This window comes from Petromyzon marinus, chromosome 69, assembly GCF_048934315.1.
Source record: "Petromyzon marinus isolate PM22_M1 ecotype Great Lakes invasive population chromosome 69, UKy_Petmar_22M1.pri1.0, whole genome shotgun sequence".
NCBI classification, from domain to species: Eukaryota; Metazoa; Chordata; class Hyperoartia; order Petromyzontiformes; family Petromyzontidae; genus Petromyzon; species Petromyzon marinus.
Window position 1 is genome coordinate 4,089,502 of NC_133735.1, and position 23,625 is coordinate 4,113,126.

Sequence of the window (23,625 nt, forward strand, 5' to 3'; positions counted from 1 at the left end):
CAGGGGGGGGGGGGGGTAGGTGTTGTATCTATAGGCCTTTTCCAAAATTAATAACACTTGCCGGTAATTGTTTTAAATATAAACAAATAACTAACACCCGCCACGACAAGGACCAGCAAACAGCGGCTGGAGGTCGTAACAGGGCCATGAAACTAGAAATTCCGGGGTAAAAGGGGGGACACACAAGCAACAGACCGCCAGGAGATGACCCACGAAAGGTAATAAACCAAGGAACCACTCGCGAAGCGGCAGGGAAATTCCGGGCATCAAAAACTTCCTCCGGGAGCGGGTAGACAAACCGACGCCAGGGACAAGCGAGTTTAAACAATTGCCCTCTCATTTGCTATCGAAACAACGGTCAAGGTTCGAAATTCAACAACAAGAATAAGCTAACATTAATCGAGCCTCGCACTCACTCCAATTAAAAACCAGGCCGCAATCTGAATCAGTGAATCATTACCCATTTATTCATTCGATACTAAATGACCGAAGCCTCAAGAATAGTTCTGGCAGTCAGAAATGATAACTCGTGCATAATAGCCCGGACACAGGCGAGGAGCAAAAGTTAATACAATGTTAAATCGCAAATCTTGGGGACAGAAACAGATAATAACGATGCAATGTTACATCACGGGTTATCGAGAAGGAATGAGGCGGAATGGGACGGGCTTACACAGCCACGATAGACTGTGCTCCATGGGAAGGAGCCTCCCGGCCGCCTTTGTCTTCCCGCAGCGCGGGAGAGCAGGAATTGAACACCAGAGCGAGGGAAATTAATTATCGCGGGGGCCATCTGTACACACTGCGCTGGACTTAATGATCAAAGATCGCAAGCGACGCGCAGAGGGGGGGAGATTTTTCCGGATAAAACAGCGGCACGACACGCACAGCAGGGGGCGGCGAGCGGCAGGCTCCCACGGGCCCCGCCATCGACCCAGGATGGCGAGGCTGGCAGAGTGGCGATGTGCCACCGAGTGCGAGTTCAGAGCTGAAAGGCGAAGTGCCGCTCAAGGACTTTGATTCGACATCGGCTGCCAGCGAAGCAGCGGCCAAGCGTGTGCCGACTTGGCTCATCCAGCGGCGGAAAGAGCCTGGCCAGCCGCCCGTGAGCAAAAGGGTCGGCGAACCAGAGCGTGATCGCCACGGAGAGAGCGCGTGCGGCGCGGCTCCTCATCCAGCGGCGGAGAGAACCTTCAGTCGACGTCCAACGCCGAGCGATAAGAGGGAACCAGCCGTTGCTCGCATGCCCCTCCCCCCACCTTCACAAACCCATGACGCTAACGTCGCCTGCTCACTGCGAGAATTTACCAAAGAGGCAACCCACCGCACCCACACGATATTAAGACTAATTACAAAGTGCATGAGAAGATCAACTGATCGTGGAGAACATTTTGCTGCCCATCGAGTTACGCGGATACGGTCACTCAGGAGTATCTCGGTCATTCGTCAATGGATTCATCGGCATAATCTTGCCGATGAATCCATTGACGTATATTCGTGCCTTTGGGAATAATAATTGTTTGAGTGCCTTTTAGCATGAATATCGTCGAATAATTTTAAGGACCTTTCGTTCCTAATTGCCGTACATGCTCGGGTTACCCTGCATAATCATCAATTGTCCTGCTAACCTGTTAACAACGTGACAAGAATTGCATTGAGGGTTGCATACGGATCAATGAATGAGCATCCGGGAGTACCGTGTGGACAATTTCAAGTATGCGAATTTGCATATTAGAGTGTTAAGGTTTTTTGTGTAGAATAGCGTGCATGCGTTTGTTTTAACGATTCTCTTCCTCCCGCCAACTGAGCTCGCGTTACGCGGTGGAATTGATCGCGGGTGCAGTTGCCAGAGTGAAACAACGCCATCGTTGATGGCTACTGCGTTGGCACCGTGTTGACAATTCCAAGCGTGAGAGTTTGCGCGTTATAAAGTCAAGGTTTCGCTTGGAATAAAGTTGCTCAAAGCCGAAGTGCCCGCGTGTTTCTTCGCGAGTTCATGCGTAATCACCTCATTCACGAGAACTGTATCCTGCGTTGAGATTTGAAATTTGTACAGCAAATGTTAAAGCGAGGGTAATTGTACTATACCGAGCGTTAATACGAACCTGGGAAACGAAGCCGAGTTACTCTGGCATGCCTGCATCACACCGGCATAACTTCCTACGATTAATTGTATGATCCCGATTGATAATCCGACCCTCGTCAGCAAGGCGGGGCCTGATTATCATAATGGCCTGCATTAGCATCATCATACCCACTCGCATAAACAAGTAAAAATTTATCTCGAATTAGCGTAATTTATGCGCATAATTGCATCGATTAACATAATTTCGGATAATTACGTAAACTTCTAATTCCATTTAATTTTGATTATTTTCAACAAAATTTTCACAACCAATATATACAACGGGGGGGCGGCAGCAGCAAAGGATCATGGGTAAGGAAGGGGAGTTTGTTTATAGTCACACATCGTGTGTGTGTGTGTGTCTCTGTGTCGTGTGTGTGCGTGTGTGTGTGTCGTGTGTGTGCGTGTCTGTGTGCGTGTCTGTGTGTGTGTGTGTGTGTCACTGTGTGTGTCACTGTGTGTGTCATTGTGTGTGTGTGGCACTGTGTGTGTCACTGTGTGTGTGTGTCACTGTGTGTGTGTGTGTGTCACTGTGTGTGTGTCACTGTGTGTGTCACTGTGTGTGTCACTGTGTGTGTGTGTCACTGTGTGTGTCACTGTGTGTGTCACTGTGTGTGTCAGCACCTTGCTTGTGGTCAGGGCTCAACAGGAACATGTCTGTGTGTGTGTGTCACTGTGTGTGTGTGTCACTGTGTGTCACTGTGTGTGTCACTGTGTGTGTCACTGTGTGTGTGTCACTGTGTGTGTCACTGTGTCTGTGTGTCAATGTGTGTGTGTGTCACTGTGTGTCACTGTGTGTGTGTCACTGTGTGTGTCACTGTGTGTGTGTCACTGTGTGTGTCACTGTGTGTCACTGTGTGTGTCACTGTGTGTGTGTGTCACTGTGTGTGTCACTGTGTGTGTCAGCACCTTGCTTGTGGTCAGGGCTCAACAGGAACATGTCTGTGTGTGTGTGTGTGTCACTGTGTGTGTCACTGTGTGTGTCACTGTGTGTGTGTCACTGTGTGTGTCACTGTGTGTGTCACTGTGTGTGTCACTGTGTGTGTCACTGTGTGTGTCAGCACCTTGCTTGTAGTCAGGGCTCAACAGGAACATGTCTGTGTGTGTGTCACTGTGTGTGTCACTGTGTGTGTGTCACTGTGTGTGTGTGTCACTGTGTGTGTCACTGTGTGTGTGTCACTGTGTGTGTCACTGTGTGTGTGTGTCACTGTGTGTGTGTGTCACTGTGTCACTGTGTGTCACTGTGTGTGTCACTGTGTGTGTGTCACTGTGTGTGTCACTGTGTGTGTGTGTCACTGTGTGTGTCACTGTGTGTCACTGTGTGTGTCACTGTGTGTGTCACTGTGTGTGTCACTGTGTGTGTCAGCACCTTGCTTGTAGTCAGGGCTCAACAGGAACATGTCTGTGTGTGTGTGTCACTGTGTGTGTCACTGTGTGTGTCACTGTGTGTCACTGTGTGTGTCACTGTGTGTGTGTCACTGTGTGACAACTAAGCTTGTGCCGGAGGCCCCGGGGGGCCAGGCGTCTATGACGTCTCCTGGCCAAACCCCAATTGGCGGAGCCAGGAGATTGAATACCTACCCTCGGGGCTACTCCAGAAACAACGAAAAGCCACTACGGTTGGCCACGTGGAATGTTCGAACGCTCACTGCAGAGGAGAGGCTGCCACTCCTCTGTCGGGAGCTGGACCGGTACCGCCTGGATCTATGCGGCATTCAGGAGGTCCGGTGGACCGGCTCTGGCTCCTGCCACCATGAGGGGTGGACAGTCCTCTACTCGGGGCAGCAGACTGCCAAACAACAGGGTGTGGCTCTTCTTTTGAACAAAAGAATGAAGGGGGCGTGGGAGCGTGGCGGTGAGGTGTGGGAAGCTGTAAGCCCCAGGCTACTTTGGGCTCGCCTTCCCATCAACCGGAGGCGAGGAATGGTGGTCGTGGTTACTTATGCCCCCACCGAAGATGAACATCCGTGGAGGGATGCAGGCAAAGCCGATGAATCAGATGCCTTCTATGACCTCCTGTCACGGGTGCTGGCTAAAGTGGCCCCTCGGGATAGAGTCATCATGTTGGGTGACTTCAATGCCCGAGTTGGTCATGATACTGGCACCTGGTCTGGAGTGATTGGAGGGCATGGGCCAGATCAGCTCAATAACAACGGTAGGAGGCTGCTAGATTTTTGTGCAGCCCATGGGCTTGTAATTACCAACACGCTGTTCCGGCATCGGCGCATCCACACAACATCATGGATGCATGCCGGGTCCAAGCAAGAACATCTGCTGGACTACAGTGACGGACCAGCGAATGCGAGCCCATGTCCTTGACACCAGGACCTACCGTGGAGCTGATCTGCCCTCTGACCATCGACTAGTCATCTGTAAGATGCGCCTGCCATTCTTCCACTCCGGTGGTGGGTGTACACCCAGGACCCCATTCCAACCTAAAGTGGCCTGGTCTCAGTTATCTGATGAAAGTTGCAAGCGAGAATTTCATCATCGCTTGCGGCTGGGATTGGCATCGTCCCCGACTCCTCCTAATGTCGAGGGTAAATGGGCGAGGTTTAGGACTGTGACTCATGCAGCTGCAATGGCTGCTTTGGGTACGCGGTCCAGACCTCCCCAGACACCCTGGATGACAGAGTTGTTCACGATGGTTGAGAAAAAGCGACATGCCCACTGTCATCGGCTACAGAATCCCACGTCAGAGAATGAGGAGGCTTACCGCAGCCTTCGCTCGGAGGTTCGGAGAGCCGTGAGGCGCTGCAAGGATGGGTGGTGGTCGCGGGTTGCTGAGGAGATGGAGTCTGCCTCAGTGGCCCGTGATCACAAATCTCTATTTAACTCCATCAAAAAAGTAACCTGCAGCGCCACACCTATTACCATCATTAGGGGAAAAAACGGTGATCCAATTTCCGACCCCCAGGAACAGGTTAGCAGATTTGCTGAGCATTTCTGTGAGGTCCTGGGGGAGGGAAAATCCCTCAGCCAGGAAAACATCGTGGCACAAAGTGAGGATGACCCTGCTGAGGCTGCGGTGCCTCAAATATTGGATGAAGTCACCCCCTGTGAGTGGCTGGCTGAGGTGCCACCTGCTGAGGAAGTATTCAAGGCGATCCGGAGTCTGAGACCAGGAAAGGCAGCGGGCAGAGATGATCTCCCAAGCGAAATGCTGAGGGAGGGTGGCGTTTGTGCACAGACTGCCCTATATGACATCATAACAACAGTCTGGACCACTGGACGGGTTCCGCAGGATTGGAAGGATGCCCTGGTGGTCCCCCTTTTTAAGAAGGGGGACCGCACAGACTGTAACAACTACAGGGGCATCTCACTCCTCAGTGTGCCGGGAAAGGTCCTGGCAAGGATTATTCAGCATCGCCTTGCCAGGCACGCTGAGGAGAGGCTTGCGGAGCCCCAATGCGGTTTCAGGAAAGGGCGGTCCTGCACAGATGCCATATTTTCTGTCCGTCTGCTACAGCAGAGGTGTAGGGAATTCCAACAAGACCTACATCTCTGCTTTATTGACCTGGTTAAGGCCTATGATACCATCACTAGGCCTGGGCTCTGGGTCGTTCTTCGTGCTTTTGGAGTACCTGACCCTCTGCTCACGATCATTAAGGACCTTCATGATGGTGAGCGGGCCCGGGTAAAACTACGTGGCCGGGAGTCAGAGCCATTCCCTGTACACCTTGGGGTGCGACAGGGATGTCCTCTGGCTCCCACATTATTTAACATCTATTTTGACCACGTAGTTCGTGAAGCCTTCAATAGCTGTACCGGGGGAATCTCCATATGGTACAGATATAATGGGAGGCTAATCGATGCCCGGGTGCGGTCAAGGGATGGCTCCCTATTGCTCAACCACGTTATGTATGCTGATGACTTGGTAATAGCTGCTCAGTCAGAGGAGGAGTTGGAGACGCTGCTGCTGAGACTGGAGCGTGCCACTAAGAGGTGGGGCCTTACCATCAGCCCCACCAAAACTAAGCACCTGCCTGGGTATTTTGTACCATCGGACACTCCACCCCCACAACTCCCAATCGGTGATGGGGCAGTTGTGGAGAGAGTGGAGAGTTTCCCATACCTGGGCAGTGTGCTTATGACTGGCTCCAGTTTAACAGCAGAGGTCTCACTCCGAATCAGTCGAGCGGCAATATCTTTTCATCGGTTGCGTAACGCTGTGTGGAAGCTACCTGGTCTGTCGCTCCGCACTAAGCATCAGGTCTTCTCGGCCACGGTCATTCCCTCCCTTCTCTACGCTTGCGAAACGTGGACCCCCCTAATGGAACATCTTCGCCGGTTAGAAACATTTAGGCTGGCCTGCCTACGATCCATCCTGGGTTTAACCAGACTGGATTGTGTGAGGAGCTCACAAATCCTTGAAAGATCTGGGCAGGGTCCCATCGGTGAGCTCCTCCGGCAGGCAAGGCTGCGATGGCTGGGTCATGTAGCCCGCATGCCCAGCCACCGCATGCCGAAACAGCTTTTGTTTGGCCGGATTGAGGGGGCTAAGCAGGCGCGGCACGGGCTAGAGAAGAGATGGAGTGATGTGGTACAGGAGGACGTGGAGCTGAGTGGACTTGCCGATGACTGGTACCAGCGGTGTCAAGATCGGCCTCTGTGGAGGAGGCTCGTGAAGGATGCTACTGGGCAGTTGGAGGCAGTCGCCCTCCAACAACAACGGAGGGCGGAGGAGCGACGCTCACAACAGCGAGCGGAGCGCCGGGTGGCTAAAGCACAGCAGGTTGGCACAGTAGGGGGCACAGGTGGTGCATCAGCCAGTCATCTCAGTCAGTCGACCCGTGGCACCTGGGTCTGCCCCGTGACCTACTGCCAGCGGGCGTTCGACACTTCACGTGGCCTCAGGGTGCACATAGCCTGGCACAAGCGTCGTGGTGACGTCACCGCCACTTAGTGGCGAATGGCGGTTGTTGTTGTTGTCACTGTGTGTGTCACTGTGTGTGTCAGCACCTTGCTTGTAGTCAGGGCTCAACAGGAACATGTCTGTGTGTGTGTGTCACTGTGTGTGTCACTGTGTGTGTCACTGTGTGTGTGTCACTGTGTGTGTCACTGTGTGCCACTGTGTGTGTCACTGTGTGTGTCAGCAGCTTGCTTGTAGTCAGGGCTCAACAGGAACATGTCTGTGTGTGTGTGTCACTGTGTGTGTCACTGTGTGTGTCACTGTGTGTCACTGTGTGTGTCACTGTGTGTGTGTCACTGTGTGTGTCACTGTGTGTGTCACTGTGTGTGTCAGCACCTTGCTTGTAGTCAGGGCTCAACAGGAACATGTCTGTGTGTGTGTCACTGTGTGTGTCACTGTGTGTGTCACTGTGTGTGTCACTGTGTGTGTCAGCACCTTGCTTGTAGTCAGGGCTCAACAGGAACATGTCTGTGTGTGTATCACTGTGTGTGTGTCACTGTGTGTGTGTATCACTGTGTGTGTGTCACTGTGTGTGTGTATCACTGTGTGTGTGTCACTGTGTGTGTGTCACTGTGTGTGTCACTGTGTGTGTGTATCACTGTGTGTGTCACTGTGTGTGTGTGTGTCACTGTGTGTGTCACTGTGTGTGTCACTGTGTGTGTGTCACTGTGTGTGTCACTGTGTGTGTCACTGTGTGTGTGTCACTGTGTGTGTCACTGTGTGTGTCACTGTGTGTGTCAGCACCTTGCTTGTAGTCAGGGCTCAACAGGAACATGTCTGTGTGTGTGTGTCACTGTGTGTGTCACTGTGTGTGTCACTGTGTGTGTGTCACTGTGTGTGTCACTGTGTGTCACTGTGTGTGTCACTGTGTGTGTCACTGTGTGTGTCAATCTGTGTCACTCTGTGTGTCACTGTGTGTGTCACTGTGTGTGTGTGTCACTGTGTGTGTCACTGTGTGTGTCAGCACCTTGCTTGTAGTCAGGGCTCAACAGGAACATGTCTGTGTGTGTGTCACTGTGTGTGTCACTGTGTGTGTGTGTGTGTCACTGTGTGTGTGTGTCACTGTGTGTGTGTGTCACTGTGTGTGTCACTGTGTGTGTCACTGTGTGTGTCACTGTGTGTGTCAGCACCTTGCTTGTAGTCAGGGCTCAACAGGAACATGTCTGTGTGTGTGTGTCACTGTGTGTGTCACTGTGTGTGTCACTGTGTGTCACTGTGTGTGTGTCACTGTGTGTGTCACTGTGTGTCACTGTGTGTGTCACTGTGTGTGTCACTGTGTGTGTCACTGTGTGTGTCAGCACCTTGCTTGTAGTCAGGGCTCAACAGGAACATGTCTGTGTGTGTGTGTCACTGTGTGTGTCACTGTGTGTGTCACTGTGTGTCACTGTGTGTGTGTCACTGTGTGTGTCACTGTGTGTCACTGTGTGTGTCACTGTGTGTGTCACTGTGTGTGTCACTGTGTGTGTCAGCACCTTGCTTGTAGTCAGGGCTCAACAGGAACATGTCTGTGTGTGTGTGTCACTGTGTGTGTCACTGTGTGTGTCACTGTGTGTGTCACTGTGTGTGTGTATCACTGTGTGTGTGTCACTGTGTGTGTGTCACTGTGTGTGTGTCACTGTGTGTGTGTATCACTGTGTGTGTGTCACTGTGTGTGTGTATCACTGTGTGTGTCACTGTGTGTGTGTATCACTGTGTGTGTCACTGTGTGTGTGTGTCACTGTGTGTGTCACTGTGTGTGTCACTGTGTGTGTGTCACTGTGTGTGTCACTGTGTGTGTCACTGTGTGTGTGTCACTGTGTGTGTCACTGTGTGTGTCAGCACCTTGCTTGTAGTCAGGGCTCAACAGGAACATGTCTGTGTGCACCACGCCTTTGTCCACATCACGCTTCACTCTCTACACACACACACACACACGTGACGTCACACACAGTGACACACAGTGACACACACACAGTGACGTCACACACAGTGACACACACACACACAGTGACACACACAGTGACACACACACACACACACTGCCGCGGTCCGTGGCATGGCAGTGCCGACCGTGACCCTCAGTGAGCTCAGCTCCAAGTTACCCATCAGGGCGACTGTTGTTGACGTGACGCGGAGAGTCTGGATTGGGTGGCGGTGGTGGTGGTGGTGACGGTGGCGGTGGTGGTGGTGGCGGTGGCGGTGGTGGTGGTGGTGACGGTGGTGGTGACGATGGTGGTGGTGGTGGTGGTGACGGTGGTGGTGACGATGGTCGTGGTGGTGGTGGTGATGATGGTGGTGGTGACGGTGGTGGTGACGGTGGTGGTGGTGGTGACGGTGGTGGTGGTGATAGTGGTGACGGTGGTGGTGGTGGTGGTGATGGTGGTGACGGTGGTGGTGGTGGTGGTGACGGTGGTGGTGGTGGTGACGGTGGTGGTGGTGATGATGGTGGTGGTGGTGACGGTGGTGGTGGTGATGATGGTGGTGGTGGTGGTGACGGTGGTGGTGACGGTGGTGGTGGTGGTGGTGGTGATGGTGGTGGTGACGGTGGTGGTGGTGGTGGTGGTGACGGTGGTGGTGGTGGCCATGGTGGTGGTGGCGGTGGCGGCGGTGGCGACGGTGTTGCTGGTGGTGGCCGTGGTGGTGGTTGTGGTGTTGGCGGCGGTGGTTGCGGTGTTGTTGTTGGTGGCGATGGCGGTGGTCTAAACGGGTGACGACATCTCCCCCCCCCCACCGCTCCCCGACAGACTCCGCACGTCACCGCCCACGCACCATCTTGCTGTACCCTCCGTAGACTAGCAGGCCGGGCGGGCTGGCGGCCGCAGCTCCGCTGCTGGCTGACGGCGGAGTGGCCCACCACATCTGGCAAGCGGAGCGTGGGCACGGCGGAGTGCCGGAGACGAGCGGCCGGAGCCAGGTGAGCGAGTCCAAGTCGAACACGTGCACGTCGTTATAGTACACGTAGTCCCTACACACACACACACATCTCGTTATAGTACACGTAGTCCCTACACACACACACACACATCTCGTTATAGTACACGTAGTCCCTACACACACACACACACCTCGTTATAGTACACGTAGTCCCTACACACACACACACACCTCGTTATAGTACATACACCTCGTTATAGTACACGTAGTCCCTACACACACACACACCTCGTTATAGTACACGTAGTCCCTACACACACACCTCGTTATAGTACACGTAGTCCCTACACACACACACATCTCGTTATAGTACACGTAGTCCCTACACACACACACACACATCTCGTTATAGTACACGTAGTCCCTACACACACACACACCTCGTTATAGTACACGTAGTCCCTACACACACACACACATACACCTCGTTATAGTACACGTAGTCCCTACACACACACACACATACACCTCGTTATAGTACACGTAGTCCCTACACACACACACCTCGTTATAGTACATACACACCTCGTTATAGTACACACACACACCTCGTTATAGTACACGTAGTCCCTACACACACACACACATACACACACCTCGTTATAGTACACGTAGTCTCTACACACACACACACACACATCTCGTTATAGTACACGTAGTCCCTACACACACACACACCTCGTTATAGTACACGTAGTCCCTACACACACACACCTCGTTATAGTACACACACACCTCGTTATAGTACACGTAGTCCCTACACACACACATACACACACCTCGTTATAGTACACGTAGTCCCTACACACACACACCTCGTTATAGTACACGTAGTCCCTACACACACACCTCGTTATAGTACACGTGGTACACACACACACCTCGTTATAGTACACGTAGTCCCTACACACACACCTCGTTATAGTACACACACACACCTCGTTATAGTACACGTAGTCCCTACACACACACCTCGTTATAGTACACATAGTCCCTACACACACACCTCGTTATAGTACACATAGTCCCTACACACACCTCGTTATAGTACACACACACACCTCGTTATAGTACACGTAGTCCCTACACACACACCTCGTTATAGTACACACACACCTCGTTACCGTACACACACACACCTCGTTATAGTACACGTAGTCCCTACACACACACCTCGTTATAGTACACGTAGTCCCTACACACACACACCTCGTTATAGTACACACACACCTCGTTATAGTACACGTAGTCCCTACACACACACACACCTCGTTATAGTACACACACACACCTCGTTATAGTACACGTAGTCCCTACACATACACCTCGTTATAGTACACACACACCTCGTTATAGTACACGTAGTCCCTACACACACACACCTCGTTATAGTACACGTAGTCCCTACACACACACACACACACACCTCGTTATAGTACACGTGGTACACACACACATAATACACACCTCGTTATAGTACACGTAGTCCCTACACACACCTCGTTATAGTACACACACCTCGTTATAGTACACACACACCTCGTTATAGTACACGTAGTCCCTACACACACCTCGTTATAGTACACACACGTCATTATAGTACACACACACACGTTATTATAGTACACACACACACACACGTCATTATAGTATACACACACACCTCGTTATAGTACACACACGTCATTATAGTACACGTGGTCCCTACACACACATACACACACCTCGTTATAGTACACGTGGTACACACACACCTCGTTATAGTACACACACGTCATTATAGTACACACACACGTCATTATAGTACACACACACGTCATTATAGTACACACACACGTCATTATAGTACACACACGTCATTATAGTACACGTAGTCCCTACACACACACACCTCGTTATAGTACACACACACGTCATTATAGTACACACACACGTCGTTATAGTACACACACACACACACACCTCGTTATAGTACACGTGGTACACACACACACACGTCATTATAGTACACACACACACCTCGTTATAGTACACACACGTCATTATAGTACACATAGTCCCTACACACACACACCTCGTTATAGTACATACACCTCGTTATAGTACACGTAGTCCCTACACACACACCTCGTTATAGTACACGTAGTCCCTACACACACACACCTCGTTATAGTACATACACCTCGTTATAGTACACGTAGTCCCTACACACACACCTCGTTATAGTACACGTAGTCCCTACACACACACACCTCGTTATAGTACATACACCTCGTTATAGTACACGTAGTCCCTACACACACACACCTCGTTATAGTACATACACCTCGTTATAGTACACGTGGTACACACACACACGTCATTGTAGTACATGTGGTACACACACACACACGTCATTATAGGACACGTGGTACACACACACACGTCATTATAGTACACGTGGTACACACACACACGTCATTATAGTACACGTGGTACACACACACACGTCATTATAGTACACGTGGTACACACACACAGTCATTATAGTACACACACACGTCATTATAGGACACGTGGTACACACACACGTCATTATAGTACACGTGGTACACACACACACACACGTCATTATAGTACACGTGGTACACACACAGTCATTATAGTACACACACACGTCATTATAGGACACGTGGTACACACACACACACACGTCATTATAGGACACGTGGTACACACACACACACGTCATTATAGTACACGTGGTACACACACACAGTCATTATAGTACACACACACGTCATTATAGGACACGTGGTACACACACACACACACGTCATTATAGGACACGTGGTACACACACACACACGTCATTATAGGACACGTGGTACACACACACACGTCATTATAGGACACGTGGTACACACACACACACACGTCATTATAGGACACGTGGTACACACACACACACACGTCATTATAGTACACGTGGTACACACACACACACGTCATTATAGTACACGTGGTACACACACACACACGTCATTATAGTACACGTGGTACACACACACACGTCATTATAGTACACGTGGTACACACACACACACACACGTCAGCGGCACCCCCCCGCCCCTCCCACCGCGACGATTCGTGGAATCCTCCGAACAGCACGAGTTGGCGCTTGAAGGCAGCCATGCGGTGGCCGCTCCGCTTAGACGGACCCCCAGGCGCCCTGGGACACACGTGGACACGCGGGTGAGCGTGTGGGTGAGTGTGTGGGTGAGCGTGTGGGTGAGCGTGTGTGGGTGAGTGGGTGAGCGTGTGGGTGAGCGTGTGGGTGAGTGGGTGAGCGTGTGGGTGAGCGTGTGGGTGAGTGGGTGAGCATGTGGGTGAGTGGGTGAGCGGGTGGGTGAGCGTGTGGGTGAGCGTGTGGGTGAGCGTGTGGGTGAGTGGATGAGCGTGTGGGTGAGCGTGTGGGTGAGTGGGTGAGTGTGTGGGTGAGCATGTGGGTGAGTGGGTGAGCGTGTGGGTGAGTGGGTGAGCGGGTGGGTGAGCGTGTGGGTGAGCGTGTGGGTGAGTGGATGAGCGTGTGGGTGAGCGTGTGGGTGAGTGGGTGAGCGTGTGTGTAGTCCGGCAAAACAACCCCCTACCTCCTCGCGGTGCCGGACGGGCAACTCTGTCGTGGACAGCGCTGTGGGGGGAGATCCAATTTTGATTGGCTCCTCCCCTCATGGCATATGTGTCCACCACAGGGGCTAAACGGGGGCTCTGGACGGGTGCGAGGGGCTGGTAACCCCTTCACCTTCAATTAATTACCACGAAACCACGAATTAAACTGAAATATGTAACAACTAAGCTTGTGCCGGAGGCCCCGGGGGGCCAGGCGTCTATGACGTCTCCTGGCCAAACCCCAATTGGCGGAGCCAGGAGATTGAATACCTACCCTCGGGGCTACTCCAGAAACAACGAAAAGCCACTACGGGTGGCCACGTGGAATGTTCGAACGCTCACTGCAGAGGAGAGGCTGCCACTCCTCTGTCGGGAGCTGGACCGGTACCGCCTGGATCTATGCGGCATTCAGGAGGTCCGGTGGACCGGCTCTGGCTCCTGCCACCATGAGGGGACAGTCCTCTACTCGGGGCAGCAGACTGCCAAACAACAGGGTGTGGGTCTTCTTTTGAACAAAAGAATGAAGGGGGCGTGGGAGCGTGGCGGTGAGGTGTGGGAAGCTGTAAGCCCCAGGCTACTTTGGGCTCGCCTTCCCATCAACCGGAGGCGAGGAATGGTGGTCGTGGTTACTTATGCCCCCACCGAAGATGAACATCCGTGGAGGGATGCAGGCAAAGCCGATGAGTCAGATGCCTTCTATGACCTCCTGTCACAGGTGCTGGCTAAAGTGGCCCCTCGGGATAGAGTCATCATGTTGGGTGACTTCAATGCCCGAGTTGGTCATGATACTGGCACCTGGTCTGGAGTGATTGGAGGGCATGGGCCAGATCAGCTCAATAACAACGGTAGGAGGCTGCTAGATTTTTGTGCAGCCCATGGGCTTGTAATTACCAACACGCTGTTCCGGCATCGGCGCATCCACACAACATCATGGATGCATGCCGGGTCCAAGCAAGAACATCTGCTGGACTACATAGTGACGGACCAGCGAATGCGAGCCCATGTCCTTGACACCAGGACCTACCGTGGAGCTGATCTGCCCTCTGACCATCGACTAGTCATCTGTAAGATGCGCCTGCCATTCTTCCACTCCGGTGGTGGGTGTACACCCAGGACCCCATTCCAACCTAAAGTGGCCTGGTCTCAGTTATCTGATGAAAGTTGCAAGCGAGAATTTCATCATCGCTTGCGGCTGGGATTGGCATCGTCCCCGACTCCTCCTGATGTCGAGGGTAAATGGGCGAGGTTTAGGACTGTGACTCATGCAGCTGCAATGGCTGCTTTGGGTACGCGGTCCAGACCTCCCCAGGCACCCTGGCTGACAGAGGAGTTGTTCAGGATGGTTGAGAAAAAGCGACAGGCCCACTGTCATCGGCTACAGAATCCCACGTCAGAGAATGAGGAGGCTTACCGCAGCCTTCGCTCGGAGGTTCGGAGAGCCGTGAGGCGCTGCAAGGATGGGTGGTGGTCGCGGGTTGCTGAGGAGATGGAGTCTGCCTCAGTGGCCCGTGATCACAAATCTCTATTTAACTCCATCAAAAAAGTAACCTGCAGCGCCACACCTATTACCATCATTAGGGGAAAAAACGGTGATCCAATTTCCGACCCCCAGGAACAGGTTCGCAGATTTGCTGAGCATTTCTGTGAGGTCCTGGGGGAGGGAAAATCCCTCAGCCAGGAAAACATCGTGGCACAAAGTGAGGATGACCCTGCTGAGGCTGCGGTGCCTCAAATATTGGATGAAGTCACCCCCTGTGAGTGGCTGGCTGAGGTTCCATCTGCTGAGGAAGTATTGAAGGCGATCCGGAGTCTGAGACCAGGAAAGGCAGCGGGCAGAGATGATCTCCCAAGCGAAATGCTGAGGGAGGGTGGCGTTTGTGCACAGACTGCCCTATATGACATCATAACAACAGTCTGGACCACTGGACGGGTTCCGCAGGATTGGAAGGATGCCCTGGTGGTCCCCCTTTTTAAGAAGGGGGACCGCACAGACTGTAACAACTACAGGGGCATCTCACTCCTCAGTGTGCCGGGAAAGGTCCTGGCAAGGATTATTCAGCATCGCCTTGCCAGGCACGCTGAGGAGAGGCTTGCGGAGCCCCAATGCGGTTTCAGGAAAGGGCGGTCCTGCACAGATGCCATATTTTCTGTCCGTCTGCTACAGCAGAGGTGTAGGGAATTCCAACAAGACCTACATCTCTGCTTTATTGACCTGGTCAAGGCCTATGATACCATCAGTAGGCCTGGGCTCTGGGTCGTTCTTCGTGCTTTTGGAGTACCTGACCCTCTGCTCACGATCATTAAGGACCTTCATGATGGTGAGCGGGCCCGGGTAAAACTACGTGGCCGGGAGTCAGAGCCATTCCCTGTACACCTTGGGGTGCGACAGGGATGTCCTCTGGCTCCCACATTATTTAACATCTATTTTGACCACGTAGTTCGTGAAGCCTTCAATAGCTGTACCGGGGGAATCTCCATATGGTACAGATATAATGGGAGGCTAATCGATGCCCGGGTGCGGTCAAGGGATGGCTCCCTATTGCTCAACCACGTTATGTATGCTGATGATTTGGTAATAGCTGCTCAGTCAGAGGAGGAGTTGGAGACGCTGCTGCTGAGACTGGAGCGTGCCACTAAGAGGTGGGGCCTTACCATCAGCCCCACCAAAACTAAGCACCTGCCTGGGTATTTTGTACCATCGGACACTCCACCCCCACAACTCCCAATCGGTGATGGGGCAGTTGTGGAGAGAGTGGAGAGTTTCCCATACCTGGGCAGTGTGCTTATGACTGGCTCCAGTTTAACAGCAGAGGTCTCACTCCGAATCAGTCGAGCGGCAATATCTTTTCATTGGTTGCGTAACGCTGTGTGGAAGCTACCTGGTCTGTCGCTCCGCACTAAGCTTCAGGTCTTCTCGGCCACGGTCATTCCCTCCCTTCTCTACGCTTGCGAAACGTGGACCGCCCTGGTGGAACATCTTCGCCGGTTAGAAACATTTAGGCTGGCCTGCCTACGATCCATCCTGGGTTTAACCAGACTGGATTGTGTGAGGAGCTCACAAATCCTTGAAAGATCTGGGCAGGGTCCCATCGGTGAGCTCCTCCGGCAGGCAAGGCTGCGATGGCTGGGTCATGTAGCCCGCATGCCCAGCCACCGCATGCCGAAACAGCTTTTGTTTGGCCGGATTGAGGGGGCTAAGCGGGCGTGGCACGGGCTAGAGAAGAGATGGAGTGATGTGGTACAGGAGGACGTGGAGCTGAGTGGACTTGCCGATGACTGGTACCAGCGGTGTCAAGATCGGCCTCTGTGGAGGAGGCTCGTGAAGGATGCTACTGGGCAGTTGGAGGCAGTCGCCCTCCAACAACAACGGAGGGTGGAGGAGCGACGCTCACAACAACGAGCGGAACGCCGGGTGGCTAAAGCACAGCAGGTTGGCACAGTAGGGGGCACAGGTGGTGCATCAGCCAGTCATCTCAGTCAGTCGACCCGTGGCACCTGGGTCTGCCCAGTGACCTCCTGCCAGCGGGCGTTCGACACTTCACGTGGCCTCACGGTGCACATAGCCTGGCACAAGCGTCGTGGTGATGTCACCGCCACTTAGTGGCGAATGGCGGTTGTTGTTGTTGTTGTGTGGGTGAGTGGGTGAGCGTGTGGGTGAGCGTGTGGGTGAGCGAGTGGGTGAGCGTGTGGGTGAGTGTGCGGGTGAGCGAATAGGTGAGCGTGTGAGCGAGTGGGTGAGCGAGTGAGCGTGTCGGTGAGCGTGTGGGTGAGCGTGTGGGTGAGCGAGTGGGTGAGCGAGCGTGTGTGTGGGTGAGCGGGTGAGCGTGTGGGTGAGTGAGCGTGTGTGTGGGTGAGTGGGTGAGCGTGTGGGTGAGTGAGCGAGCGTGTGGGTGAGCGAGTGGGTGAGCGAGTGGGTGAGCGTGCGGGTGAGCATGTGGGTGAGCGAGTGAGCATGTGGGTGAGCGTGTGGGTGAGCGTGTGGGTGAGCGAGTGGGTGAGCGAGCGTGTGTGTGGGTGAGCGGGTGAGCGTGTGGGTGAGCGAGCGTGTGTGTGGGTGAGTGGGTGAGCGTGTGGGTGAGTGAGCGAGCGTGTGGGTGAGCGAGTGGGTGAGCGAGTGGGTGAGCGTGCGGGTGAGCGTGTGGGTGAGCGAGTGAGCATGTGGGTGAGCGTGTGGGTGAGCGAGTGAGCGTGTGGGTGAGCGTGTGGGTGAGTGGGTGAGCGAGCGTGTGTGTGGGTGAGTGGGTGAGCGTGTGGGTGAGTGAGCGAGCGTGTGGGTGAGCGAGTGGGTGAGCGAGTGGGTGAGCGTGCGGGTGAGCGTGTGGGTGAGCGAGTGAGCATGTGGGTGAGCGTGTGGGTGAGCGAGTGAGCGTGTGGGTGAGCGTGTGGGTGAGTGGGTGAGCGGGTGGGTGAGCGTGTGGGTGAGCGTGTGGGTGAGCGCTCGTCCACTCACCTGATCTCCTCCCAGCGTCGCTGTGCCAGGTGGAGCACCCATAGATCACGGTAGTGGTAGAAGCGTTCTCCGTCCGGCGACGCAAACTCGCCCCCAAACACCCACAGCTGCCCACCACCCTGTGGCACCACCACCGCCTGCCCGCACAACAACAACAATGACGACAACAACAACCACAACAACAACAACAACAACCACAACGACAACAACCACAACGACCACAACGACCACAACAACCACAACAACAACCACAACGACGACCACAACCACGAGCTGGTGGAGCGGCTGACCTGGTGCGCGCAGCGGCGAGGGGGAGGGTTGGGGATGTGGACGTGGCTCCACGCGTTCTTGCGGATGCTGTAGACGAACAGGTCGTTGTAGAGGAACGTCTGGGACACGTGGGGCACACACAGGGCACACGCAGAGCACACGTACAGCACACGTACAGCACACGTACAGCACACGCAGGGCACACGCACAGCACACGTACAGCACACGTACAGCACACGTACAGCACACGCAGGGCACACGCACAGCACACGCACAGCACACGTACAGCACACGTACAGCACACGTAGGGCACACACAGGGCACACACAGGGCACACGTACAGCACACGTACAGCACACGCAGGGCACACGCAGGGCACACACAGGGCACACACAGGGCACACGTACAGCACACGTACAGCACACGTACAGCACACGTACAGCACACGCAGGGCACACGTACAGCACACGTACAGCACACGTACAGCACACGCAGGGCACACGCAGGGCACACGCAGAGCACACACAGGGCACATGTGTCGAGACATCGCAGGATGTCAGTGTGCAGTGCCGCCCCTAGGGGGTCACGGCGAGCGGTGTGACGACACCGCTGGTACCACGTGGGTGTGGGTGCTGCCCCTAGGGGGTCACACCGTGCGGTGTGACGACACCGCTGGCACCACGTGGGTGTGGGTGCCGCCCCCTAGGGGTCACACCATGCGGTGTGACGACACCACGTGGGTGTGGGTGCTGCCCCTAGGGGGTCACACCGTGCGGTGTGATGACACCGCTGGTACCACGTGGGTGTGGGTGTGGTACCGCCCCCTAGGGGGTCACACCATGCGGTGTGACGACACCACTGGCACCACGAGGCTCTGCGTGCAGTGCCGACCCCTACAGGGCAGGGTGGTTGGGAGTGCCGGCCGTAGGACCGGGGTCACCGGGGGTCGTGGCGCTCTGGTTGACCCCTGAGGCCACGTGACCTGTCAAGCCTACGCAGGGGGGGCCCCCCAAGTAGGGGGCTCGGGGTGCTCACGAGGATTGTTAAGGGGCGGTCACCCCGTGTGTTGGAGTTTAATGAATGTGTTGCCTCGAAGTCTACAGCTGCCAATCAGTTGAACGCACTACACATACGGAGAGTACATGGACAGTACACACAGTACACACACACAGTACACACACACAGCACACACACAGTACACACAGTACACACACACAGTACACACACACAGTACACACAGTACACACACACAGTACACACACACAGCACACACACACAGCACACACACACAGCACACACACACAGCACACACACACAGTACACACACACAGTGCACACACACAGTGCACACACAGTACACACACACAGTACACACACACACTACACACACACACACAGAGCACACACAGTACACACACACACAGTACACACAGCACACACAGTACACACACAGTACACACACAGTACACACAGTACACACACACAGCACACACACACAGCACACACACACAGCACACACACAGTACACACACACAGTACACACAAACACACAGTACACACACACAGTACATACACACAGTACACACTGTTAAACTGGAGCCGGTCATAAGCACACTGCCCAGGTATGGGAAACTCTCCACTCTCTCCACAACTGCCCCATCACCGATTGGGAGTTGTGGGGGTGGAGTGTCCGATGGTACAAAATACCCAGGCAGGTGCTTAGTTTTGGTGGGGCTGATGGTAAGGCCCCACCTCTTAGTGGCACGCTCCAGTCTCAGCAGCAGCGTCTCCAAGTCCTCCTCTGACTGAGCAGCTATTACCAAATCATCAGCATACATAACGTGGTTGAGCAATAGGGAGCCATCCCTTGACTGCACCCGGGCATCGATCAGCCTCCCATTATATCTGTACCATATGGAGATTCCCCCGGTACAGCTATTGAAGGCTTCACGAACTACGTGGTCAAAATAGATGATAAATAATGTGGGAGCCAGAGGACATCCCTGTCGCACCCCAAGGTGTACAGGGAATGGCTCTGATTCCCGGCCACATAGTTTTACCCGGGCCCGCTCACCATCATGAAGGTCCTTAATGATCGTGAGCAGAGGGTCAGGTACTCCAAAAGCACGAAGAACAACCCAGAGCCCAGGCCTACTGATGGTATCATAGCCTTGACCAGGTAAATAAAGCAGAGATGTAGGTCTTGCTGGAATTCCCTACACCTCTGCTGTAGCAGACGGACATAAAATATGGCATCTGTACAGGACCGCCCTTTCCTGAAACCGCATTGGGGCTCCGCAAGTCTCTCCTCAGCGTGCCTGGCGAGGCGATGTTGAATAATCCTTGCCAGGACCTTTCCCGGTGCACTGAGGAGTGAGATGCCCCTGTAATTGTTACAGTCTGTGCGGTCCCCCTTCTTAAAAAGGGGGACCGCCAGGGCATCCTTCCAATCCTGCGAAACCCGTCCAGTGGTCCATATTGTTGTTATGATGTCATGTAGGGCAGTCTGTGCACAAACACCACTCTCCCTCAGCATTTCGCTTGGGAGATCATCTCTGCCTGGTGCCTTTCCTGGTCTCAGACTCCGGATCGCCAGTGACACACAGTGACACACACACAGTACACACACAGACACACAGTGACACACACACAGTACACACACAGACACACAGTACACACACACAGTACACACACACAGTACACACACACAGTACACACAGTACACACACACAGTACACACACACAGTACACACAGCACACACAGTACACCACAGCACACACACAGTACACACACAGTACACACACACAGTACACACACACAGTACACACACACAGTACACACACACACTACACACACAGTACACACTACACACAGTACACACACAGTACACACTACACACAGTACACACTACACACAGTACACACACTAAACACACACAGTACACACACAGTACACACTACACAGAGTACACACACACACAGTACACACACAGTACACACTACACAGAGTACACACACACACAGTACACACACAGTACACACACACAGTACACACACACAGTACACACACACAGTACACACTACACACACAGTACACACACAGTACACACACACACAGTACACACACAGTACACACACACACTGTACACACACAGTACACAGTACACACACAGTACACACTACACACACAGTACACACTACACACACAGTACACAGTACACACACACACAGTACACACTACACAGAGTACACACACACACAGTACACACACAGTACACACACACAGTACACACACAGTACACAGTACACACACAGTACACACACACAGGACACACACACAGTACACACACAGTACACACACACAGTACACACACACACACACAGTACACACACAGTACACACACAGTACACACAGAAGACAGAGTGGGCTGTCACCTTCTGCCCGTTGAAGTATTCCCCGCCGAAGAGGAGCAGCTCCTCACGTTCCGGATGGGCAACGAGAGAAGCGTTCACCCTGCACGGGAGACAACAGCCCAACAACACCGTCACCACGGTGGACAACAGGCAGTCAACACCCCACACTCGCTAACAACACCCACACTCGCTAACAACACCCACACCGTCACCACGGTGGACAACAGGCAGTCAACACTCCACACTCGCTAACAACACCCACACTCGCTAACAACACCCACACCGTCACCACGGTGGACAACAGGCAGTCAACACCCTACACTCGCCAACACCCACACTCGCTAACAACACTCACACTCACTAACAACACCCACACCTTCACCACGGTGGATAACAGGCAGTCAACACCCCACACTCGCTAACACCCACACTCACTAACAACACCCACACTCACTAACAACACCCACACTCACTAACAACACCCACACTCACTAACACCCACACCGTCACCAAGGTGGACAACAGGCAGTCAACACCCCACACTTGCTAACACTCACACTCACTAACAACACCCACACTCACTAACAACACTCACACTCACTAACAACACCCACACTCACTAACAACACCCACACCTTCACCACGGTGGACAACAGGCAGTCAACACCCCACACTCGCTAACACCCACACTCACTAACAACACCCACACTCACTAACAACACCCACACTCACTAACACCCACACCGTCACCACGGTGGACAACAGGCAGTCAACACCCCACACTCGCTAACAATACACTCACTAACACCCACACTCACTAACAGCACCCACACTCACTAACAACACCCACACTCACTAACAACACCCACACTCACTAACAACACCCACACTCACTAACAGCACCCACACTCACTAACAACACCCACACTCACTAATAACACCCACACTCACTAACAACACCCACACTCACTAACAACACCCACACTCACTAACAACACCCACACTCACTAACACCCACACCGTCACCACGGTGGACAACAGGCAGTCAACACCCCACACTCGCTAACACCCACACTCGCTAACAACACTCACACTCACTAACAACACCCACACTCACTAACAACACCCACACTCGCTAACAACACTCACACTCACTAACAACACCCACACTCACTAACACCCACACTCACTAACAACACTCACACTCACTAACAACACCCACACTCACTAACACCACCCACACTCACTAACACCACCCACTCACTAACAACACCCACACTCACTAACAACACCCACACTAACAAACAACACCCACACTCACTAACAACACCCACACTCACTAACAACACCCACACTCACTAACAACACCCACACTAACAAACAACACCCACACTCACTAACACCACCCACACTCACTAACAACACCCACACTCACTAACAACACCCACACTCACTAACACCACTCACACTAACAACACCCACACTCACTAACAACACCCACACTCACTAACAACACCCACACTCACTAACAACACCCACACTCACTAACAACACCCACACTCACTAACAACACCCACACTCACTAACAACACCCGCACTCACTAACACCACCCACACTCACTAACAACACCCACACTCACTAACAACACCCACACTCACTAATAACACCCACACACACTAACACTCACACTAACAACACCCACACTCACTAACACCACCCACACTCACTAACAACACTCACACTAACAACACCCACACTCACTTACAACACTCACTAACAACACCCACACTCACTAATAACACTCACTAACAACAACCACCTGAGACACGGAGGGCACGGGTTGTCCACCACCTGTGTCTCACCTGGGAGATGGGGCAGGGCACGGGTTGTCC

At 53.3% G+C, this 23,625-nt stretch overlaps 1 protein-coding gene across 3 annotated transcripts in view; it reads right to left on the reverse strand.

The window, feature by feature from the left end:
* The window catches only part of KLHDC4 (kelch domain containing 4), a 37,952-nt gene that overhangs the window by 8,779 nt on the left and 5,548 nt on the right, over window positions 1-23,625 (reverse strand). For all 3 annotated transcript variants that reach the window (XM_076055008.1, XM_076055009.1, XM_076055010.1), the window contains 6 exons: window positions 21,754-21,832; window positions 18,339-18,437; window positions 18,049-18,185; window positions 13,069-13,161; window positions 9,786-9,981; window positions 8,859-8,931 (listed from right to left, as the gene is read on the reverse strand). In XM_076055008.1, the coding sequence (XP_075911123.1) occupies window positions 8,859-8,931; window positions 9,786-9,981; window positions 13,069-13,161; window positions 18,049-18,185; window positions 18,339-18,437; window positions 21,754-21,832 (677 nt within the window). The remainder of the gene's footprint in view (window positions 1-8,858; window positions 8,932-9,785; window positions 9,982-13,068; window positions 13,162-18,048; window positions 18,186-18,338; window positions 18,438-21,753; window positions 21,833-23,625) is intronic.